The sequence below is a fragment of the Phoca vitulina genome, unplaced genomic scaffold, assembly GCF_004348235.1.
Source record: "Phoca vitulina isolate PV1807 unplaced genomic scaffold, GSC_HSeal_1.0 scaffold12, whole genome shotgun sequence".
NCBI lineage: Eukaryota > Metazoa > Chordata > Mammalia > Carnivora > Phocidae > Phoca > Phoca vitulina.
In genome coordinates this window covers 4,296,784-4,314,711 of record NW_022589715.1, presented here as the reverse complement: position 1 = coordinate 4,314,711, position 17,928 = coordinate 4,296,784, and the positions used below count along the sequence as shown (strand labels likewise).

Here is a 17,928-nt window from a genome sequence, read left to right as displayed (position 1 = left end):
GGCTCTGCCTCCTATCTACCTTACAAACCTTCCACCAGTACTTCACATTTGTGGAATTTAACTCATGCCCAGGACATGAGCTATAATGGAAATATAGTGTTTAGCCATTGATACCCTGAAATTCCAGAAGGATGTAGGAGAGAAGTGGAGAGGGACTCCTAGAGCCAATGCCAAATACTGAATGTATGTGCGAGGTCCATCTTGGCACCACCTCACTCCCCACTCTAGCTAAGATGCTGAGGGCACAGACTTCTGGTTCTAATCCCAGTTCTCCTGCTTACTGACTGAATTGCTTCTCTGTGCCTCAGACCTCAGTTTTCTCATCTGTTAAATAGGTATAGTAATGGCACCTACTTGTCAGTATTGTTTGAAGTCCTCAGCAATCCTCAATCACCGTGTCTGTTTCTTATAAATAGAGGACTACTTAGTGGGGCTTTGGTAGGAAAACTCCACGAGGTCCCACAGGGAGCAGGTAGGTGGCTCTCCTCATTGCTGGACTGGCTGGTGCTTACAGCGGCGCTGACAAGGACCTGTTGAATGAATGGATGGGGTGGAAACTGACCGAAGGAAGGCTAGGTCCCCAGGGCTCTACATCCCCCCGCCTTGTAAAGGTGAGGAAGTAGCAGAGTGAAAAGGGGACGGAGTACTTTGGTGTTTACGGGCCCGACCTTGAGTTGAATCCTGGCTTTGCCACTTAGCAGCAGGACTCTGGGCGGGTTAATCTACTGTTTTTTTGATCATGAAATGGAGCGGATAATATCCACCTTGGCCGACCGCCGGTGCTGGGGGACCTCGGTGTGCTCCCTTCCTCCCTGCTGACCCTTCTCGCGCACCGGGGCAGGGCAGAAGCAGACGCGGGAGCCGGGGTGGCGGGGAGGGCGCAGAGGAGGGGGTACCCCCGCAGGGTCCTTGCGCGCCTGGCGGCCAAGGGGCTGCACGTAGGTGGTAGCGCGCCCGGCGCGAACTCGGAGGGAGGCGGAGCCCGCGGGGAAAACGAAACCGAGAGTGAGCGGCCGGGACCCTGCGGGCAGTCGGCGGCGGCGGCGGCGACGGCGGAGCTGGGTGAGCGGGGCTCCGGGCGTCCGGGGAGCGCGGGGGGCTCTGGGGTGCAGGTGGGGGGCGGCGCGGGCGCGGCGAAGGGCGAGTCCCGGCTCGAGACTTGGACGCTGGTGAGAGGCCCCCGACCCCTAGCCCGGCCGCGCGGGGAGGGCTGTCCGAGGCCCGGAGCCCGGGAAGCGATCGCGCAGCGCGCTGGGGACTGACAGCCATTCCCCCCCGCCCCCGCGAAGAGTTTCTATAAGAGCAAGTAACGAATTTCCCCGGCCGGAGTGGCGGGGTGGCGGGGGATCTAGCGGAAAACAGGTAAGTTGGGAAATATGACAGATGGGAAATATGGAGGCCTGGATTTGCCATAGATTGGCTAAATAGGCCCTGGCTGAACATCTCCTGCCTACACAGTTGCAATTGTTTCTCAATGGCCGGGCCTTTTAGCCCACCCCACCCCACCCCACCCCTCACCCCCGCCCCAACTCCGTACCACCCTGTCCCCCATATCTTTTCTCAACACTGCAGCTGCCGAGGGGGTCCTTTAAGTCAGAACAGGACACTCCTCTGCTCGGATCATCCCAATAGCTCACCATCTCCTGAGAATTCCGTCAGTGGTGGCCCCTGGGTGGCTCGGTTAAGCCGCGGACTCTTGATTTCTGCTCAGGTCTTGATCTGGGGGTCGTGAGATGGAGCACAGCCTCCAGCCATCTGGAGCCTCCCCGCCTCCCACCACGCAGGGCTCGGTGTTCAGCAGGGAGCCTGCTCCAGATTCTCTCTCTCCCTCTGCCCCTCCCCCCCAGCTCTCTCGCGCTCTCTCTTTCAAATATATAAATAAATCTTAAAAAAAAAAAAAATCAGTAAATGGCGCAGACAAGGCCCCTTGCTCTCTCCACTGCGACCAGACAGGCCTCATTGCTGTTTTGGGAGGCAGGCAAGCACATGCCTGCCTCTGGGCCTTTGCTCACCTGTTTCCCCTTCCTGGAAAGCTCTTCCCCCAGATGCCTGCATGGGTCATTCTTTTGCTTTACCCTGTACTTCTTGCAATGTCATCTCATCAGAGCAGCCTTCTCTGAACAACCAGCTATGTAAAAGAAACCCCGCCCTTCCCTGACTGTCCCCCCCTTACTCTGCTTCAGTTTTCAACATAGTAGTTATCAGCCTGTGACATTGTTTTATGGATTTGTCTGTGTTCCTCCGCTAGTAAGTTCACAAGAGCAGGGTTTCGTGCTCTGGTGCCACCCCAGCACCTAGTAGTAATAGGGCCTCTTTAAATATATGTTTAATGAATAGTAATAGTAATAGTAATAGTAATAGCTAAGCATTGTGCAGGACCTGGAAGGGGCTGGGTCCACAGGGAGCTCAGAGTCTGCCAGAAGGAACAAGATGAGGAAGATGGACACATAACCCCTGATAGTGATTTTTGCTGGAGATTTCCTTTAGGAAAATGATAACGTAGAATCAAAACAAGATTTATTGACAGTAGTTGAAAAGAAGCCTGCTGTTTCTTTTTTCCAGACCTGGAAGTACTTTTTCAAACATGTTAATTCAGCACTTTCTTAGTTTGCACATATAGTTCACTTAAATTCGAACTGGCTTGTCATTCTGATGAGAGGCAGTTACTTAACATTAAAAGCGCCAAGGGTTTAGAGTAGTTGATAGAACTTCAGGTTCTAATTGCTAAGGGCTCTTCCATAACTGCTCTTCTGATATCTGTGATCCCCTCCCAATCTGATGTATGGTCTCATGGTTGTAACTAAAGTAAATGACACTGGTTCCTAAAAATAATGGTACAGCTACGAACCCTTATCAAACCCCCTTGGGCATGTTCTGGTATTCCAAGAGTTTGGGATTTTAGAACAGTCAGGCAGCATAAATCCTGTCTATTATAGAATGCTCTCAGCAGGATTTGGGGGCAGCCCTCTATAATAAAACAATTTCTGTAGTGAAATGTATACGTGGACAACAAAGTATCATAAAGACTATAAATAGCTCATGTCAGCCCAGGTCTAGACAGGGGGCTACCAACCTGTCAAAACCAAAACAAATGAAAACAAAATGAACCTCAGTTTTTAGTGCGTTTTGGGTTTCAGAATTGCAGACCAGGAGCACCATCTATTGAGGGTTAATGGTGTGGGGCACTCTGCTGGGTGCTCTTCATCTGATTTATTCCCCACAGCCACCTCTGAATCACGTGTTTTTATTCCTGTCTTCAGGTCACAAGTGAAAGGTTCAGAGAGGGTGTAGCCCAGAGCAGTGTGGCCTCTAAAACTTGACTGTCTCCACGACACTAAGCAGTAACGTGACGGCTTTGCCTTTGCTCACACTCTCGATACTCCCACCACGCACTTCCAGCCACCATCATTGCTCACTCACACCACGGCAGTAGCCTTGCTTGGTCTCCTTGCTTCTGCTCGTGCTCTGCTCGCCGCCCACGCCTGTCCCTGCCCCCAGACCCTGTTCTTTACATAGTATCAGAGTCATCACTTAAAACATAAATCCAGTCACATCCCCCCTCTACTTAGAGAATGTCCGGTAACTTCCTGTTGCGATTGGAACACCATCCACTGGTTCCGACCATGACCTACCAGGTCTATGTGCATGGCGCTTGGACATCTCTGACTCATTTCCTGCTCTTTTCCCCTCACTCACTGTGCAGCAGTCCCCTTGATCTTTTTGTTATCCCTTCAAAGGCCATGCTGGTTCCTGAGATATTCTTCCGCCATATCTTGATATGATGGACTTTCTCATCATTCAGTCTTCATTTAAAATTGCCTCCTAAGAAAGGTCTTTTGTGACCACTATGTCTAAAACTGCTTCCCCCTTATCTCTGCCCCTATCTACCAACTCACCCTCTATGCTGCACCCTATTTAATTTCATTATAGCACTTCCAGCCATCTGGTCATCATATTGTCCGTTCCTGTTATCTGTTTCTGTGCATGGTCATTTTCTGTCTTCCCTCAGTGGAATGCAGGTCGGGTGTGAATTTATCCTGTCCACATCTGTATACTCATTGTCAGAATAGTGCCTGGTACTTGCTAAGCATTTATCGAATAAATGAAGAAAGGATGCACGGAAAACAGCAGATGAAGAAAAGGGGGAAGACAAGGTGGTTTCAAGTAGAGTATTTCATTTTAATGAGTCATTCTTTCATTTTCCTATACACCATCCAAGTGTTTGGCATTTACTACTTGCCACTGGGTATTGGTGATACAAAATGAGTAAGACATAGAACCTGCTTCCCAAATTGCTCACTGACTGGGCTGTTATGGGAGCTGGGCAAGGTGGAGTGGTGGGCCCTTGGAGGAGGACTGGCTGCCCCTCCAACATCAAAGAAAACATGTGAGCCTCACAGATGAGTGGGAGTTGCCTGGTGGACGGAGGTGCAGATATTGCATTCAAAGCAAAGAGAAAAGCATGTGACAAGTCATGCAGGTGGGGGAGGTCTGCAGATATTTTGGTATTCATTCATTGATTATGGAGCCCCTATTATAACAGCCTGGCCCCATCCCTCTTGTAGCTCATGGTCTCTTTTAGAAGACAGTCAGTTATACAAGCAATTGCAGGAAAGGGGACAAGAGCTGTTGTGGAGCACCAAACCAGGACCTCTTCAGGGGTGTCTGGAAAGTGACATCTGAGCTGAAATCTATAGGAAATAAGAGTTGATCAGGTGAAGACAGTGGATGGGGTAGAGTCAAGAGCATTTCAAGGAGGCAGCCTATTGGACAGAAGCAGTTAGAGTCAGGAAATAGTCAGGGGTAGAGGTGTTCTTTTGATAACCATCATTGTGTAGGTGGAATTTAAAGCCATAAGTCTAGAGGCGATCTAGAGGGGAGTGAGTGTTAGTAGAGCAGAGAGGAGATCTAAGGACAGGGCCCTGGGGCACTAGAATATTTAGAAGAAATGTCTGTTCAGGTCCTTTGCCAATTTTTTAATTGGGTTGTCTTTTTGTTGTGGGGTTGTAAAAGTTCTTTATATATTCTGGATACTGGACTCTTATCATATATGAATTATAGATATCCCATTCTGTAGATTTTCATTTTCTTCATAGCGTCCTGTGTGACACAAATGTTTTTACTTTTTTTAAAAAAAGATTTTATTTATTTATTTATTTATTTATTTGAGAGAGAGAGAGCAGAGAACCCAGAATGCTGGGATCATGACCTGAGCTGAAGGCAGATGCTTAACCACCTGAGCCACCCAGGTGCCCCTGTTTTTACTTTTGATAAAGCCCAATCTATCTTTTTTCTTTTGCTGTCATCACAAAGATTCCATTGCCAAATCCAAGATTCTGAAGATTTACCCCTATGTTTTCTTCTAAGAGTTTTATAGTTTTGGCTCCTATATTTAGACTCTATATTTTTTAGATTTTCATTATGACTTAAATCATTGCTACTCTCTTGGTCTAATGAGACCCATAAACTGGGGTCCTAATTTACCCAGGTAAATTTATCTATAATTGACTAATGCAAATTTTAAAGGGAAGATTTTTGGGATTTCATAGGGGAATCTGTTTCTGTATAGTGAAATCTTTAATGATTTCATAAACTTCACTTTACGTATGTACTCTCAACCTTATTCTTCTCAACATGAAGAGTTCTGATTCTACTTGTGTAGTTCAAGCAGGTGGATAAACCTGTCCCTGACCCTCACTGGAAGCAGAGAGCAGAGTGGAAGAGAAAGACCCTTTTCCTTTTTTGCCAGCTGAGTTTTGAACATAGAAAGTTTTGGAGAAATTAGCTTGGTGTGCAGATCATGAGAGAAAAAGATTTTGTAAGAAAGTTTTCTCTGGATTTATGTGGGGCTGAGATGAGTCTTATAAAGAAGATTCTTCTTATCCTGTTTTGTCTCCTACACTGGATTGGGATAATCAGGTTAAATATGTTATGTCTCACTTTTTTCAAACATCTCTTCTGTTCTAGGTTACTAGAAGAAATGGCCAATGAGCGTCCACCAAGTTTTTCTATAGAGGAACTTAATACATACTGTCAGAAGCACAGCTTGGTACCTAGGTATTATGAACTGTCTAAGGAAGGACCTGCGCATAACTTAAAGTAAATTGCTATTTTTTTAAAAGATTTTTTTAAAGTAATCTCTCCACCTAATGTGGGGCTCGAACTCACAACCCCAAGATCAAGAATTGCATGCTGTACTAACTGAGCCAGCCAGGCACCCCAAATTGCTGGGGTTTTTGTAAAGGTATATCTCTATAAAATATGAACTAGAAGAATGGCACCTCTGGCACAATTTGGAAGTCAATAATTTAGCTCTGGAGTGAAGATGATGTGCTGTTTTGCTGTTTGAGGGTAACTGCTTAAATTCTATACTGAGCCGGTTAAAACCTTCAAGGTAGTCAGTCACAGGAGGCAGTGTGACTGGAACACTTGTCCTTAGACAATGCATGGGTTTTATAACATTTTGTGAATATTGTCTTTGTAATCAGGTTTACATTTCAAGTTACCATAAATGAGAGAAAATATTCAGAAGCGGAAGGTAAATCAAAGAAGGAGGCCAAAAATGCTGCAGCCAAATTAGCTATTGAAAAACTTAATGAAGAAAGCAAGGTGAGTTAATGCCCTTTTTAACTTTACTCTGTGAGAAAACACCCACAGAGTAAAGCCATTCGCAGGTTCTTTCCATTCAGAAGTACAGTCTTTTTCCTCCATCTCCATTTCTGTAGAGCCCTGAGTCAGAGGTTCATCTAAGAAGTAGTGGGCAAAGCCTGCCAATACCCATTTAGAGTGCCAGCAGTAGAGACCACCTCTGAAGTTGAGTGAATGCGAAAGGAAACAGCGAGAAATGAGCTGACGAGTTCTGGCAGGAGTCCCTCCACCCGACTGAGGGATGGAAGGACAGTGGGGAGGAAGGACAAAGGACAAAGAGATGGAAGGACCATGGGGAGGATGATGGATGAGCAGGACAGGTGATGGAAAACCAGCATTCATGGAATTGGTATCCTGGAGGCTGAGAACAGAGTAAAGAGTACAGAGAAAGCTATCTGAAGAGATTCCAGTTGAAAGTGTTTCTGAAATAAAGGAAGACCTCGATGCAGATGAAAGCAACTCAACAGATAGAGAAAAACACAGAGCCACCAAGAACATTGATCATTGGGAAAGTCCTGGGCTCTAGGGATGATGAAAAAATCCTATAAGCATCGAGGCAGAAAAAGGAAATTATTCAAAATGTAAAAACGAAAAAAAAAAATCATGCTGTCCACAGCATCATTTTAAACCATGGGATAGCAGAGAACTGGCCGTAAAATGAGACAAGCAGTCGTTTACATGTGGGACCAAAGAGGATTGTTTCTCAGATATTGAAAATTTTGAAAACATTGACTTTCAAGATACTTTCCTGAAAAATCTTCCTCGATGATGTCACCCTTGTAACCCAAATTGGGGAAAGTAAATCAGGCAAAATTGCAAACTCACGAATTGTTAATGAGCCAGAAAATCAAGTCAAGAAGTTAGGAGAACAATAGACTACCTTTCCCCAAAAAAGCAGAAGACAGAAAATAATAACAAGGCCCAACATTGATGTAAAAGAAAACTAAGAAACAATAAAGAAGGTCGATAAAACCAAAAGTTAGTTCTTTGACAAAATTAATAAAGTAGAAAAACTTTGGACAAGCTTTTGCCAGATTAGGAAAAAGGTACAGATAAGAATGGAAGGAATGGTGCTGTTATATTCCTCTTTCCCCATAAGGTGTGATCCAGGATATAGCTTTCCTTAAATATTGGTTATCTTGTTTTTTGAGATTTACAAAGGGTAGAGTGAGCTAGACAGTGTTAGAGTATTTTGCATGGATAAACAAGAAAGTTCACTATTTTGTTTTTCCATAGAAAACTATAAAAGGATGGTTCCTTTCCTACTGTTACCTTTTTTCTTGTGGATTTTTTATGGTAGAAAAAGATATATACTTAGACTTTTACTCAAGGTAGTAGACTAGGGCAATACATAAAATCTGAGTTGTCTTTCAAATTATTCATTTAGTAATTTTATTAGAGGAAACAAAATGGTTAAATCTTTGTTTTCATCTGTATTAAACAAGATTTTTTTTTCTTTGTAGGCAGTTAGTTCTTTATCACTGACAACAGATACTTCAGAAGGATTAGGAGTGGGATCCTTTGAGAATTTCATAGGCCGTATGAATAGGCTTGCCCAGAAGGAAAAACTATCTGTAAATTATGAACAATGTGAATTGAAAGAATATGGGCCAGAAAGGTGAGATGTAGTTCAGCTTTTCCTTCTATTTCATTGTATCTAAGCAATAGAACGGGCTTGTTTTCATGTCTAATTTTCTAGAAATATTTGTCCTCCTTTTGGGGACCTTTTGCATGGAAGGTTTTATATGACTTATACACAACTGGTCATCTTCATAATTAAAATATGAAAATGCTTAATTGCTGAAGACTTGGGACCCATATACCATAATGGATCAAATCTGGGGAATCCTTTGTTTCTGAGGTCTATCTGGATGGTTTAGTCTTCAGGAGACCGAAGAGAGAATGGGGTGCCCCTGCTGGGGGTGTGTGTGTGTGGAGATGTTTCTCTCCCACAGATCACAGTGGGAGTTGCTGTATGACAATGACTGGACCACATGTGTAGGTAAAATGACTCTCTCTTCACCATCATCAGATTAGAGAGCCGTTTGTCTAGGTGTTTGTCCTTCACATTCAGTTAAATGGTGTCACTCTCTAGACAAATACCAGGTCCTAAAAGGAATGGGTTTTAGCCACAGGCTGTGAGGAGACCCGGATTTAAGGATTATAAAGGGTGGGATGGAGTAGAGCTTCAGAGTTGCCAAGATTTTGGAAGTGGAGATAAGAATGGATAGGAACTAGGAAAAGCAGAAAGTAAATGAGCCTGAAGGAGATTGTTTCTTGGCTACAACCTACCCATTGAATGAGAGAGAGAGAGAAAAATCTAAATGGCGAATAGTCCAAATGACCCCTTCAGAATACTGTCCTCTGAATTGACTCAGTTACGGACTTCTTAGCTCTGATGGCTTTTAGGCCAGAACCAGGAAGAGGAAAACGGAAGAGTATTCATTGGCATGAAATAGTCCAAAGTGAATTGTGTGAGTCAATCTCAATAAAGTAGGAGGCTATTTTTTCGTAGCTCACCTGTTGGGTTCCTTGGGATTAAACACTCTAACATAAGTTACCTAAAAGAGAGAAGTCTACTTAGCGGTGCCCGGGAGAATAGGAGCTGTAGAAACCACCCAGCCACTCAATCTAATTCTGCCTTCAGGGCCCAGCAGGGAAGACTCAACCCTGGTTGGGTGTATTTGCCTCCATGGCAAATAACACTGGAATAATTTTGAATTAATGCATAGTAACTCCCTGATACACATTGCTTTTCCATATTCAGTAGAGTTCTCATATAATTGTCCGAGGTTCCTTGCCTAACACAAATGCAAGCTGATGACATCAAGCTCTCCTGGTTATTCTGGCAAATTGGTCAGTCATCTTATCAGAGATTTATATTCTACAAGATACAAACTAAATGTACCCATTAAATTGGGGTTATATTAAGGTCTTTGTTCATCTGTGTTTGTTTCCAAATCCTAAGTTAGATTTACTGGGTTTTTTTTAGTATTTGGGTAAATGCTCTCTATCATTTCTCCTAGATTTTACTATAGATGCAAAATTGGGCAGAAAGAATATGGTGTTGGTGGAGGTGCTACCAAACAGGAGGCAAAACAGATGGCTGCTAAATCTGCATATGAGCGGATACAATCAGAGAAAACCTTAATGGTATGAAATGCCTTTGGATTTCACTTTTAAATTTTAAGATTCTTTCTGAAGTTGATTTGAGGTAAGACTGTTTAGATGATGCCAAGACAACCAATCACATAGCAAAAGGATTCCTCCATTCTGTGTTTCCCCAATGAGCCAAGAGCCATGGGGCCATGAGGCCCCAGAGAGTAAAATTCTGTTCACAACTCAGGATTGGTTTTTTTTTTTAAGATTTTATTTATTTGAGAGAGAGAGAGAGTATGAGCTGGGGGGAGGGGCAGAAAGAGAGGGGGAGGAAGAAGCAGACTCCCCACTGAGGAGGGAGCCCGATGGTGGGGCTCGATCCCAGGACCTTGAAATCGTGACCTGAGCTGAAAGCAGACACTTAACCAACTGAGCCACCCAGGTGCCCCCAGGGTTGGTTTTTAAATCCAGTTCAAGCATCCATAAATAAATGTGGTAGTTAGCACACAGAGACTGAGCCAGTATGGAGAAGTAATGTAATTGCTCTTAAAACTCCTGAGGGGTACTCTGTCTTTCAGAAAGATGACTCACTATCAAGTGATTCTTGGACTACTTCACCTAGTAACTCGGGAAACAGCACTTCGGTGAAAAGCATATCGTAAGTGTGGACAAGCAACTGTGATAATTTAACAAATTCAGATTGCTGCCTGAGAGCACATTTTTATGAAAATGTTTAATGTTTAAGGAGAATTTAGAGAAAGAAATTCTGATCAACAAAAAATAGGCAGAATTCACAAACTAATAATTATCCCCTTTTCTTCTAGTGCTTCTAAATCACCACTTGAAAATGATTTCTCACCAAATGCACCAGAAGGAAATTGTAACAGCAACAGTATAAACAATTCTTCATCTCCTCTGGTATAGTATTAGCCTCTAGCTTCCTGATGATCTTTTTCTCTATTGTGTTTCTTCATTTAAAAATTGCCTCAGTACTCAACCATAATTTTTGTACTTTTATCTCATGCATTCTTATTTCATATTAATATGTGGCAGCATTTTGGCTTTCTCCTTTCTTTATTAACCCCTGTTCCTCACTTGCAAAATTCTTCCACTCTTCACTCCCATCTTCCTCTCCCTACTCACCTTCATGTTTTCATATATTCCTGTTATCTTGCTTATCTTCTACCAGCTGGACACTACTTAAAATGTCCATTAATATAGTCTGCTCCTGTTTTAAAAAATCAGAACTAAACTTAAAAATCAGATAATTTTTGTGGTGACAATTAGTGTTACGTAAGTGCCCTATTTATGATGAACTGTAAACAAATCGATAAGAAAAAGAAAAGCAACTCAGAAAAATGTACAGAAGATCTGAACAGACAACAGAGAAGAGATACCCAAATGGGCAACAAAAATATGAAAAGATGCTTTACTGCATAGTAGTAGGGAAAATGCAAATCAAAACAACAGTTAGGTACCTTTTTTAAACCCATCACCATGGCAAAATTTGAGTCTGGCAATACTAAGCATCGGCACAGCTGTATTCCAATTATAACTACTACATGCTGCGGGTGGAAGTATAAGTTGGTACAACCATTGTGGAGACAGTTTGGCAATATGTAGCAAAGCGGAGGGTGTGCACGCCATGCCTTCAAGCAGTTCCATTCCTGGGGATGTCTACTAGAGAAGCACTCCTATGTATGTACAGAGAAACATATGTAAGTGTGTTCTTGCAACCTCATTTGTAGCAGGAGGAGACTTAAGCAACATTGTCATTTGACAGAATGGCTAAATTAATATACTGTAGTCATCATACAGTGGGAAGTGGTATGAGCTCAAAAACTCTTAGTTTGATGCTCCCTGCTCGATGTCAACGTATTCAAATTGGTAATACTACAAAACCTACCAGAATAAAAGTGAATATGAATAAAGAATAGCTCTGTGAAATTCATTTTTGAGATATATTGAAGATTCCTCTTTTTTTGCTAAATATTAAAATTTAATTTGTGCTAAAAATGAAATTATTAGTATTGCCATTTTTTCTTTTTCTTTTTTTTTTAGCATTGCCATTTTTAGCCGGTTACCAGATAAGAAACACTTGGGGAATTATTTTAGACTGGATCCCTGAGCTCCATCTGTGTCTCTAGCACTGTGGAGAGCTGTGATGCACGCCTTCTTGTTGAGACCCAGTGCTTCTGCTGAACTTGCCCCGATTGCTTTTTTGTCCTCCCTGCCTTATCTGTCTGGTTGCTAGAATAGATGAGAACATTGATCTAGCCAAGTAAACTGAGAAGCAGGGCTTGATGGGAGTACACAACTTAATGAGGCTGTTCATCTAACGGACCAAAAAAAAAATGTCACAGAACCATCCAGAAGTACAGGAGGAAAAAGAACAAGATAAAGCAAGATAATTGATTTAATCATCTACAATTGTTTTTCATTTTCTTTTGTTACAGAGCGATGTCAGAAGTAGTGAAAAGAAGGTGAAAAGGTGGGTATCATTATGCAGTGCACATATTTGGAAATGAAGTTTTGTTTCAGACTTAGGTTATTAACCTTATTTACTAAGTCTTCAGTATTTGTAGAGTACTATATACCCTTCTTTGAGTGGAATTTCAGAGGTAGAAAGCATGGTTAAGGATCCCAAAAAGTTTGAAATCTATAAACAAATGATTTTACATATGTAGAGAAATCTTTGAATGTATGTACACACTGCACCATAGATGAAAGGGCCTGTGGGGATCACTAGGGTCATTGGTTAAGGGCATTATTTTGGAAGAGGTTGACAGAAGTGAACTTGGAGGGACACTTTCCAGAGAACTGCATTATTTTGCAGACAGGCAGGTAGGGTAGAGATGGCATAATGACTTGGGTAAGAAGAGAAAAAGATCCAATATTATATAAATGATGGTGGATTGGTTTCTCGAACGGAAGAGAAAAACAAGGACATAACCCTAAGTCATCAATGAGGGCAAGATGGCAGTGGGAGCCATTATGAGCCACCAATATATTCTGAACAGTAGGAGATGTGTCAGGGAAGGATGATTCCCGATGTGGGTGTTTGAGTGGAGAGAAGAGAGGTGTGTGTGTGTAAGATGATCCAGCTGTCAGCCATGGTTATCACGGCAGTGACGAGGGATGAGGATAATTTGCAAGACAAACTGTATGGGAAGAGTGGACAGGATTTGAGGGAATAGAGTTCCAATAAATGGGTGAAGAAGAGGCAAAGGAGAAGGAGATACAGACAGGAATCATGGACACTGATGGGGTTAAGGAAGTTCAAGACTTGAGGGCTTAGGGGGAAGATAGCAATTGGAATATGTTTAGTTACTAGTGGGGTTCGAACTTCCAATAGCACATGGTTCACCACCAACCAGGAGTAAAGTACAAAGACCAGAATGACGGTGCAAGGAGATCTATTTCCTTGGGTTTGAGTCTGTAAGGAACAAAGGAGAGGCTGGTGGCAACACCAACAGTGAATGTGTTAAGGCAAAAAAAAAAAAAAAAAAGGAATCAGGAAAGGAATGAAAAATTATTAGTGGATAGAGGAGAACTGTCAGTATATTGTTTTATAAAGAAAGGTTATCACTTTCTACCTTGTAATTCTAATAGTTGACTCAAAATATAAAAAAACTAGCACATGACATAAAGTTCTATTTTATTTGAGTTTTATTTGAGTTTTATATTCTTCTCTTAAATTTTAGAAGTTTGGCACCTACCTTTAACTCTCCTGTGACCAAAGAAGACAAGTACACTGTGGAAGACAGGTAAGAGGGAAACCTGTAAAAAAGAATCTGTTTAAAGATATGTTTGCGCATTCAACAAAAGCTTCTGAAGGGACTGTTGTACATCAGCCAGGTTAAATTCTATTTCTCCCTGAACAGTTAATTTTTTTTTAGTACAGTCAGACCCCCAAAGAATCATCGTCTCTTGGAGAGGTAATGTTTAGATGAATCCAGATGGAATGTGGTAAATGTAGATCTGTGTGATACTGATGTGAGTTTTTCTGACACCCATGGAAGTTTTTAATATTGAAGGTAAATATTTCTATAAACCAGTGATTTTTTTTTAAAGACCCCTGAAGGAATCCAAATAGATCCACTCAAACCTGTTTTCCATATTCCAGCTCCATTCCAGATTTCACATTGAAAAAAAGGTTCCTCTTGTGGTAGACTATGTGTTTGGGTTTGAACAAAATATCTAAAACAAATGTGAAGCCTCTTTGCAACAGGAGGACATTGAATACAAGTGTAAAAAAAAAAAAAACGATAAAGAATCAACAAACATTTAATAAGAACCTCATATATGCCTGGCACTGTGCTGGGCATTGGATTTATAGTGGGAACAAACAGAAACAGCTTCTGCCCTCACAGAGCTTTGTGGGGATGATAATTATGTGAAAAATCTGTAATTATAATCTATGGTCAGAGGTCTCAAGGGAAAGCAATGACCTGGTAAGAAATGGAAATAGGACTGTTGGGTTTAGTGTGAGGGGTGAGGCAAAGGCTTTCTCTGGGGTCAGCCATGTCGGGGCGCCTGGAGGGTGAGTTAGCACAGGAAGGTGGGGTCTGTGGCTTCGTAAAAGCAGAGCATGTGGGAAAGTGAAGGTAGGAACAGTATGCGAGCATTCAGGGGGCAGACGCTGTGTGCTTGGAGTGCGTGAGCAAGGGCGTGGTGCCATGGGACAAGCTGGGGAGGGAAGCACGAGACCCCTTTTAGGCTATCTAAGGACTTTCTGGGGTTTGCTGAAAGCAAAAGGAGGCTATTGGAGAGTTTAGGCAACAGAGAGATGGGCTCAGAGTTTTTCCCCCTGCTTGCTGCGTGGTTCATGGATTGGAGCAAAGGAAGGAGACTCGGAAGTGGAGTGTCCGAGCTAGCACGGTTCTGTGGTGGCTGACGGGAGCTTAGACTGGTGTGAAGATGTTGGAGATGGGGAAAAGTGGGCACACACCAGTGATATGTTTGGGGAGTAGAACTGGCAGGGTTTAATGATGGAATGTGGGGCAGGAGAGAGAGGGGAAAACCAGGTAGTTACACATGTAGGTGGGCTCAGAGACCATGCTCATTTCTCTTACGACAGCTTGGTGGTAGCTGGGGAACCGAATATGGTGCTTCCTTCTGAAGTTTTATACCTTAAGTAAGCATCTTTATTATGGCTTTTGTGCAGCCAGAAGTTGAATGTCATTACTAGGGTGATTTGTTACAATGGGAGCAGGAGCGAGAGAAACTATGACTGTGATTCAAGAGTTTCTGTGGAGTGGACTCTTCTTTTTTTTTTTTTTTTAAAGATTTTATTTATTTATTTGACAGAGAGAGACACAGCGAGAGAGGGAACACAAGCAGGGGGAGTGGGAGAGGGAGAAGCAGGCTCCCCGCAGAGCAGGGAGCCCGATGCGGGACTCGATCCCAGGACCCTGGGATCATGACCTGAGCCGAAGGCAGTCGCTTAACCGACTGAGCCACCCAGGCGCCCTGGACTCTTCTTATATAGAAGGGTAGAGCTGTGTTTGTTATTCAGTCCGTTGTGCCGGTGATGTTAAGGGGAAGTGGAAGTGTTGGGTGCGGGGCGGGGGTGGGCTATGACCACTGAACTCAGAATAACAGTGGCATTTCTCTTTTCAGGTTTGCTCGTGATTTTACAGAAATAACACCGATTGGCTCAGGCGGATACGGTCAGGTTTTCAAAGCAAAGCACAAAATTGATAGGAAGACTTATGTTATTAAACGTGTTAAATATGATAAAGAGTAAGTAGTACGTTTGTTTCTTTGAATGAGAAGGTGTGTGAACGTGCACGATTCTTTTTTTATGTCTCTCTCTTCTTCATTAGCAGATTATTTACTTTTTTCTAGTCTTCCTTAAAAATGTCACTCTCTCATCAGGAGCTTGGCTTCCTCTGACATGACTTCACTTTATTGTGGTTATTTCAATAAAAAAATTGGATAGACCATTGACCATTCTTTTGATCCTGTCTTGATGACAACTAAAGTTATAGAATCATCTAGCTTACAGTGACCTTTGAGATTTTCTGGTCTCCTCCCTTTATTTTACGGATTAGGAGACTGAGACCCAAAGAGGCGAACTGATTTGTCAAAGGTAAAACCTAGTTGGTAACCATCCCATTTGTCTATTATTGCATAATACACCACTCCAAAATGTAGTGGCTGAAAAAGAACAAGGTACTATTATCTGTCACTGTCCTGTGATTGGTTGTGTTCATTGGGCCATCCTCATCTGGGATCTGTTATGCTTTTGTAGTCAGAAGTCATCAGAAAGCTTGGGGGTTAAGCATCTGCCTTTGGCTCAGGTCATGATCCCCGAGTCCTGGGATTGAGCCCCGTATCGGGCTCCCTCTCACCGGGGAGCCTGCTTCTCCCTCTCATTCTGCCCCCCCCCACTTGTGCTCTCTCTCTCTCTCTCTCCCCCACCACCGCCTCTCTTTCACAAATAAATAAATAAAATCTTTTTTAAAAAAAGAAGTCATCAGAAAGCTTGGCCAGGGATGGCTGTCACCCATGGCTAGCAGTCAAGCTGGCTGTGGGCTGGAAATTCAGCGGGGATTGTTAATCAGAGCGCCTCCACCTGCCTTCTTCATGTCACCTGGGCGTCTCACAACTTAGTGCCTGGGTTCCAAGAGCTATTGTCCCCAGAGCAAGTCATCCCAAAAGGGAATAGCAAAAGCTACTTTTGACCTAGTCTTGGAAGTTCCACATTATATTGGTTAAACAAAATCACTAAGGCCAGCTCAGACTCAAGGGGAGAGCAAATAGACTCTACCTCTTAATCTGAGGAGTGGTTGCATGTATGAGGAGGAAAAGAATTGATGACCATCTTTGGACACTACCTACTATGGTAACAAGGTAGAGATTTATTTATGTTTAAATTTTATTTTATTTAAATTCAGTTACTTAACATATTGTATTATTAGTTTCAGAGGTAGAATTCACAAGGTGGGGATTTAGAACTTGTTCTCTGGAATGCCAATCCACTGTGTTCCCACTATAACCCATCGCTCCCCGTGTTGTTTTATATATTATCTGCACCTACTGACTCCCACCCCCCACTTACTGGATAGCAGAACTCCTTCAGAAAAGAGAGCACATGGTAAGGAGGTATTAAATCACATGCTCACCAATTCACCAGTCTTGCTTGTTGTTTTCTGACAGTTGTACTATGTGTAACTTACAGACCTATCCCTCAAGGTCTAGGGAAGGAGATGGGGAAGGCACACGGGCTAAGGAAAACGCTGTGAGCAAAGGAGAAGCAGGCATGGAGTCCTAGCCATTCCTCATCTCAGCCAAACAAACCTACCTCCTGTCCCATGGAAGATGCCTTGCAGTTGAAATCCTTCCATAACCACCTAGCATCAAAACAAGGCTTTCTCTTTCCACATTGTTTTGTGTGTGTGTGTGTGTGTGTGTTTAAGGTTTTCTTTATTCGTTTTGAGAGAGAGAGAGACAGAGAGAGCACAATCAGAAGGAGAGGCAGAGGGAGACGGAGAGGCAGAGGGAGAGGGAGAAGCCGACTCCCTGCTGAGCCGGGAGCCCGATGTGGGGCTCCATCCCAGGACTGGGAGATCATGACCTGAGCTGAAGGCTTAACGACTGAGCCACCCAGGTGCCCCATTATGTGTTTTGGGTTTTTTTTAAGATTTATTTATTTATTTTAGAGAGAGAGAGAAAGAGCACACAGGGGGAGGGGCAGAGGGAGAAGGACAGAGAATCTCACGCAGACTCCATGCTGAGCACGGAGCCTGACACAGGGCTGGATCCCAGGACCTGAGCTGAAACCAAGAGTCAGACGCTTAACTGACTGAGCCACCCAGGCGCCCCTCTTTCCACATCGTTTTGCTTGACAGGAATGAAGTATTACTCCTTCTGTTCAATTCCATTGTTTTTTTACCGGTAATACTTAATGATGATAAGGGCACAGTATCTTGGACATTTTTAGTGGCTTCATAAGTTGGTATAACACAGTTAAGAATATACTTGGAATATTTATACACCATGACCCATGGGTTTCCTGTCTGGGAACCTATTCTAAGAATATTATCCAAATGATGGAAAAAGTTATATAAGAATATGTCAATTACAGTGTCATTTATAACAGTGAGAAATTAGAACAAACCAAATGTCCAGCAATGAAGAAATGATTAAGTATGTTTTATTCTCTCCCCTGCTCAA

The 17,928-nt window shown here is 43.0% G+C and overlaps 1 protein-coding gene across 3 annotated transcripts in view; it reads left to right on the top strand.

The window, feature by feature from the left end:
• Positions 1–976: 976 nt before the first annotated feature.
• EIF2AK2 (eukaryotic translation initiation factor 2 alpha kinase 2) overlaps positions 977–17,928 on the top strand; it is a 32,989-nt gene continuing 16,037 nt past the window's right edge. The window contains exons 1-10 of one of the 3 annotated variants that reach the window (XM_032410297.1): positions 977–1,062; positions 5,968–6,099; positions 6,489–6,609; positions 8,112–8,266; positions 9,675–9,801; positions 10,326–10,405; positions 10,572–10,665; positions 12,204–12,238; positions 13,452–13,514; positions 15,370–15,492. In XM_032410297.1, coding sequence (XP_032266188.1) covers positions 5,981–6,099; positions 6,489–6,609; positions 8,112–8,266; positions 9,675–9,801; positions 10,326–10,405; positions 10,572–10,665; positions 12,204–12,238; positions 13,452–13,514; positions 15,370–15,492 — 917 coding nt within the window. In that variant the 5' untranslated portion in view covers positions 977–1,062; positions 5,968–5,980. Of the gene's footprint in view, positions 1,063–1,096; positions 1,363–5,430; positions 6,100–6,488; positions 6,610–8,111; positions 8,267–9,674; positions 9,802–10,325; positions 10,406–10,571; positions 10,666–12,203; positions 12,239–13,451; positions 13,515–15,369; positions 15,493–17,928 lie in introns of those variants that run through there. The other 2 variants (XM_032410298.1, XM_032410296.1) reach the window with 2 other exon arrangements.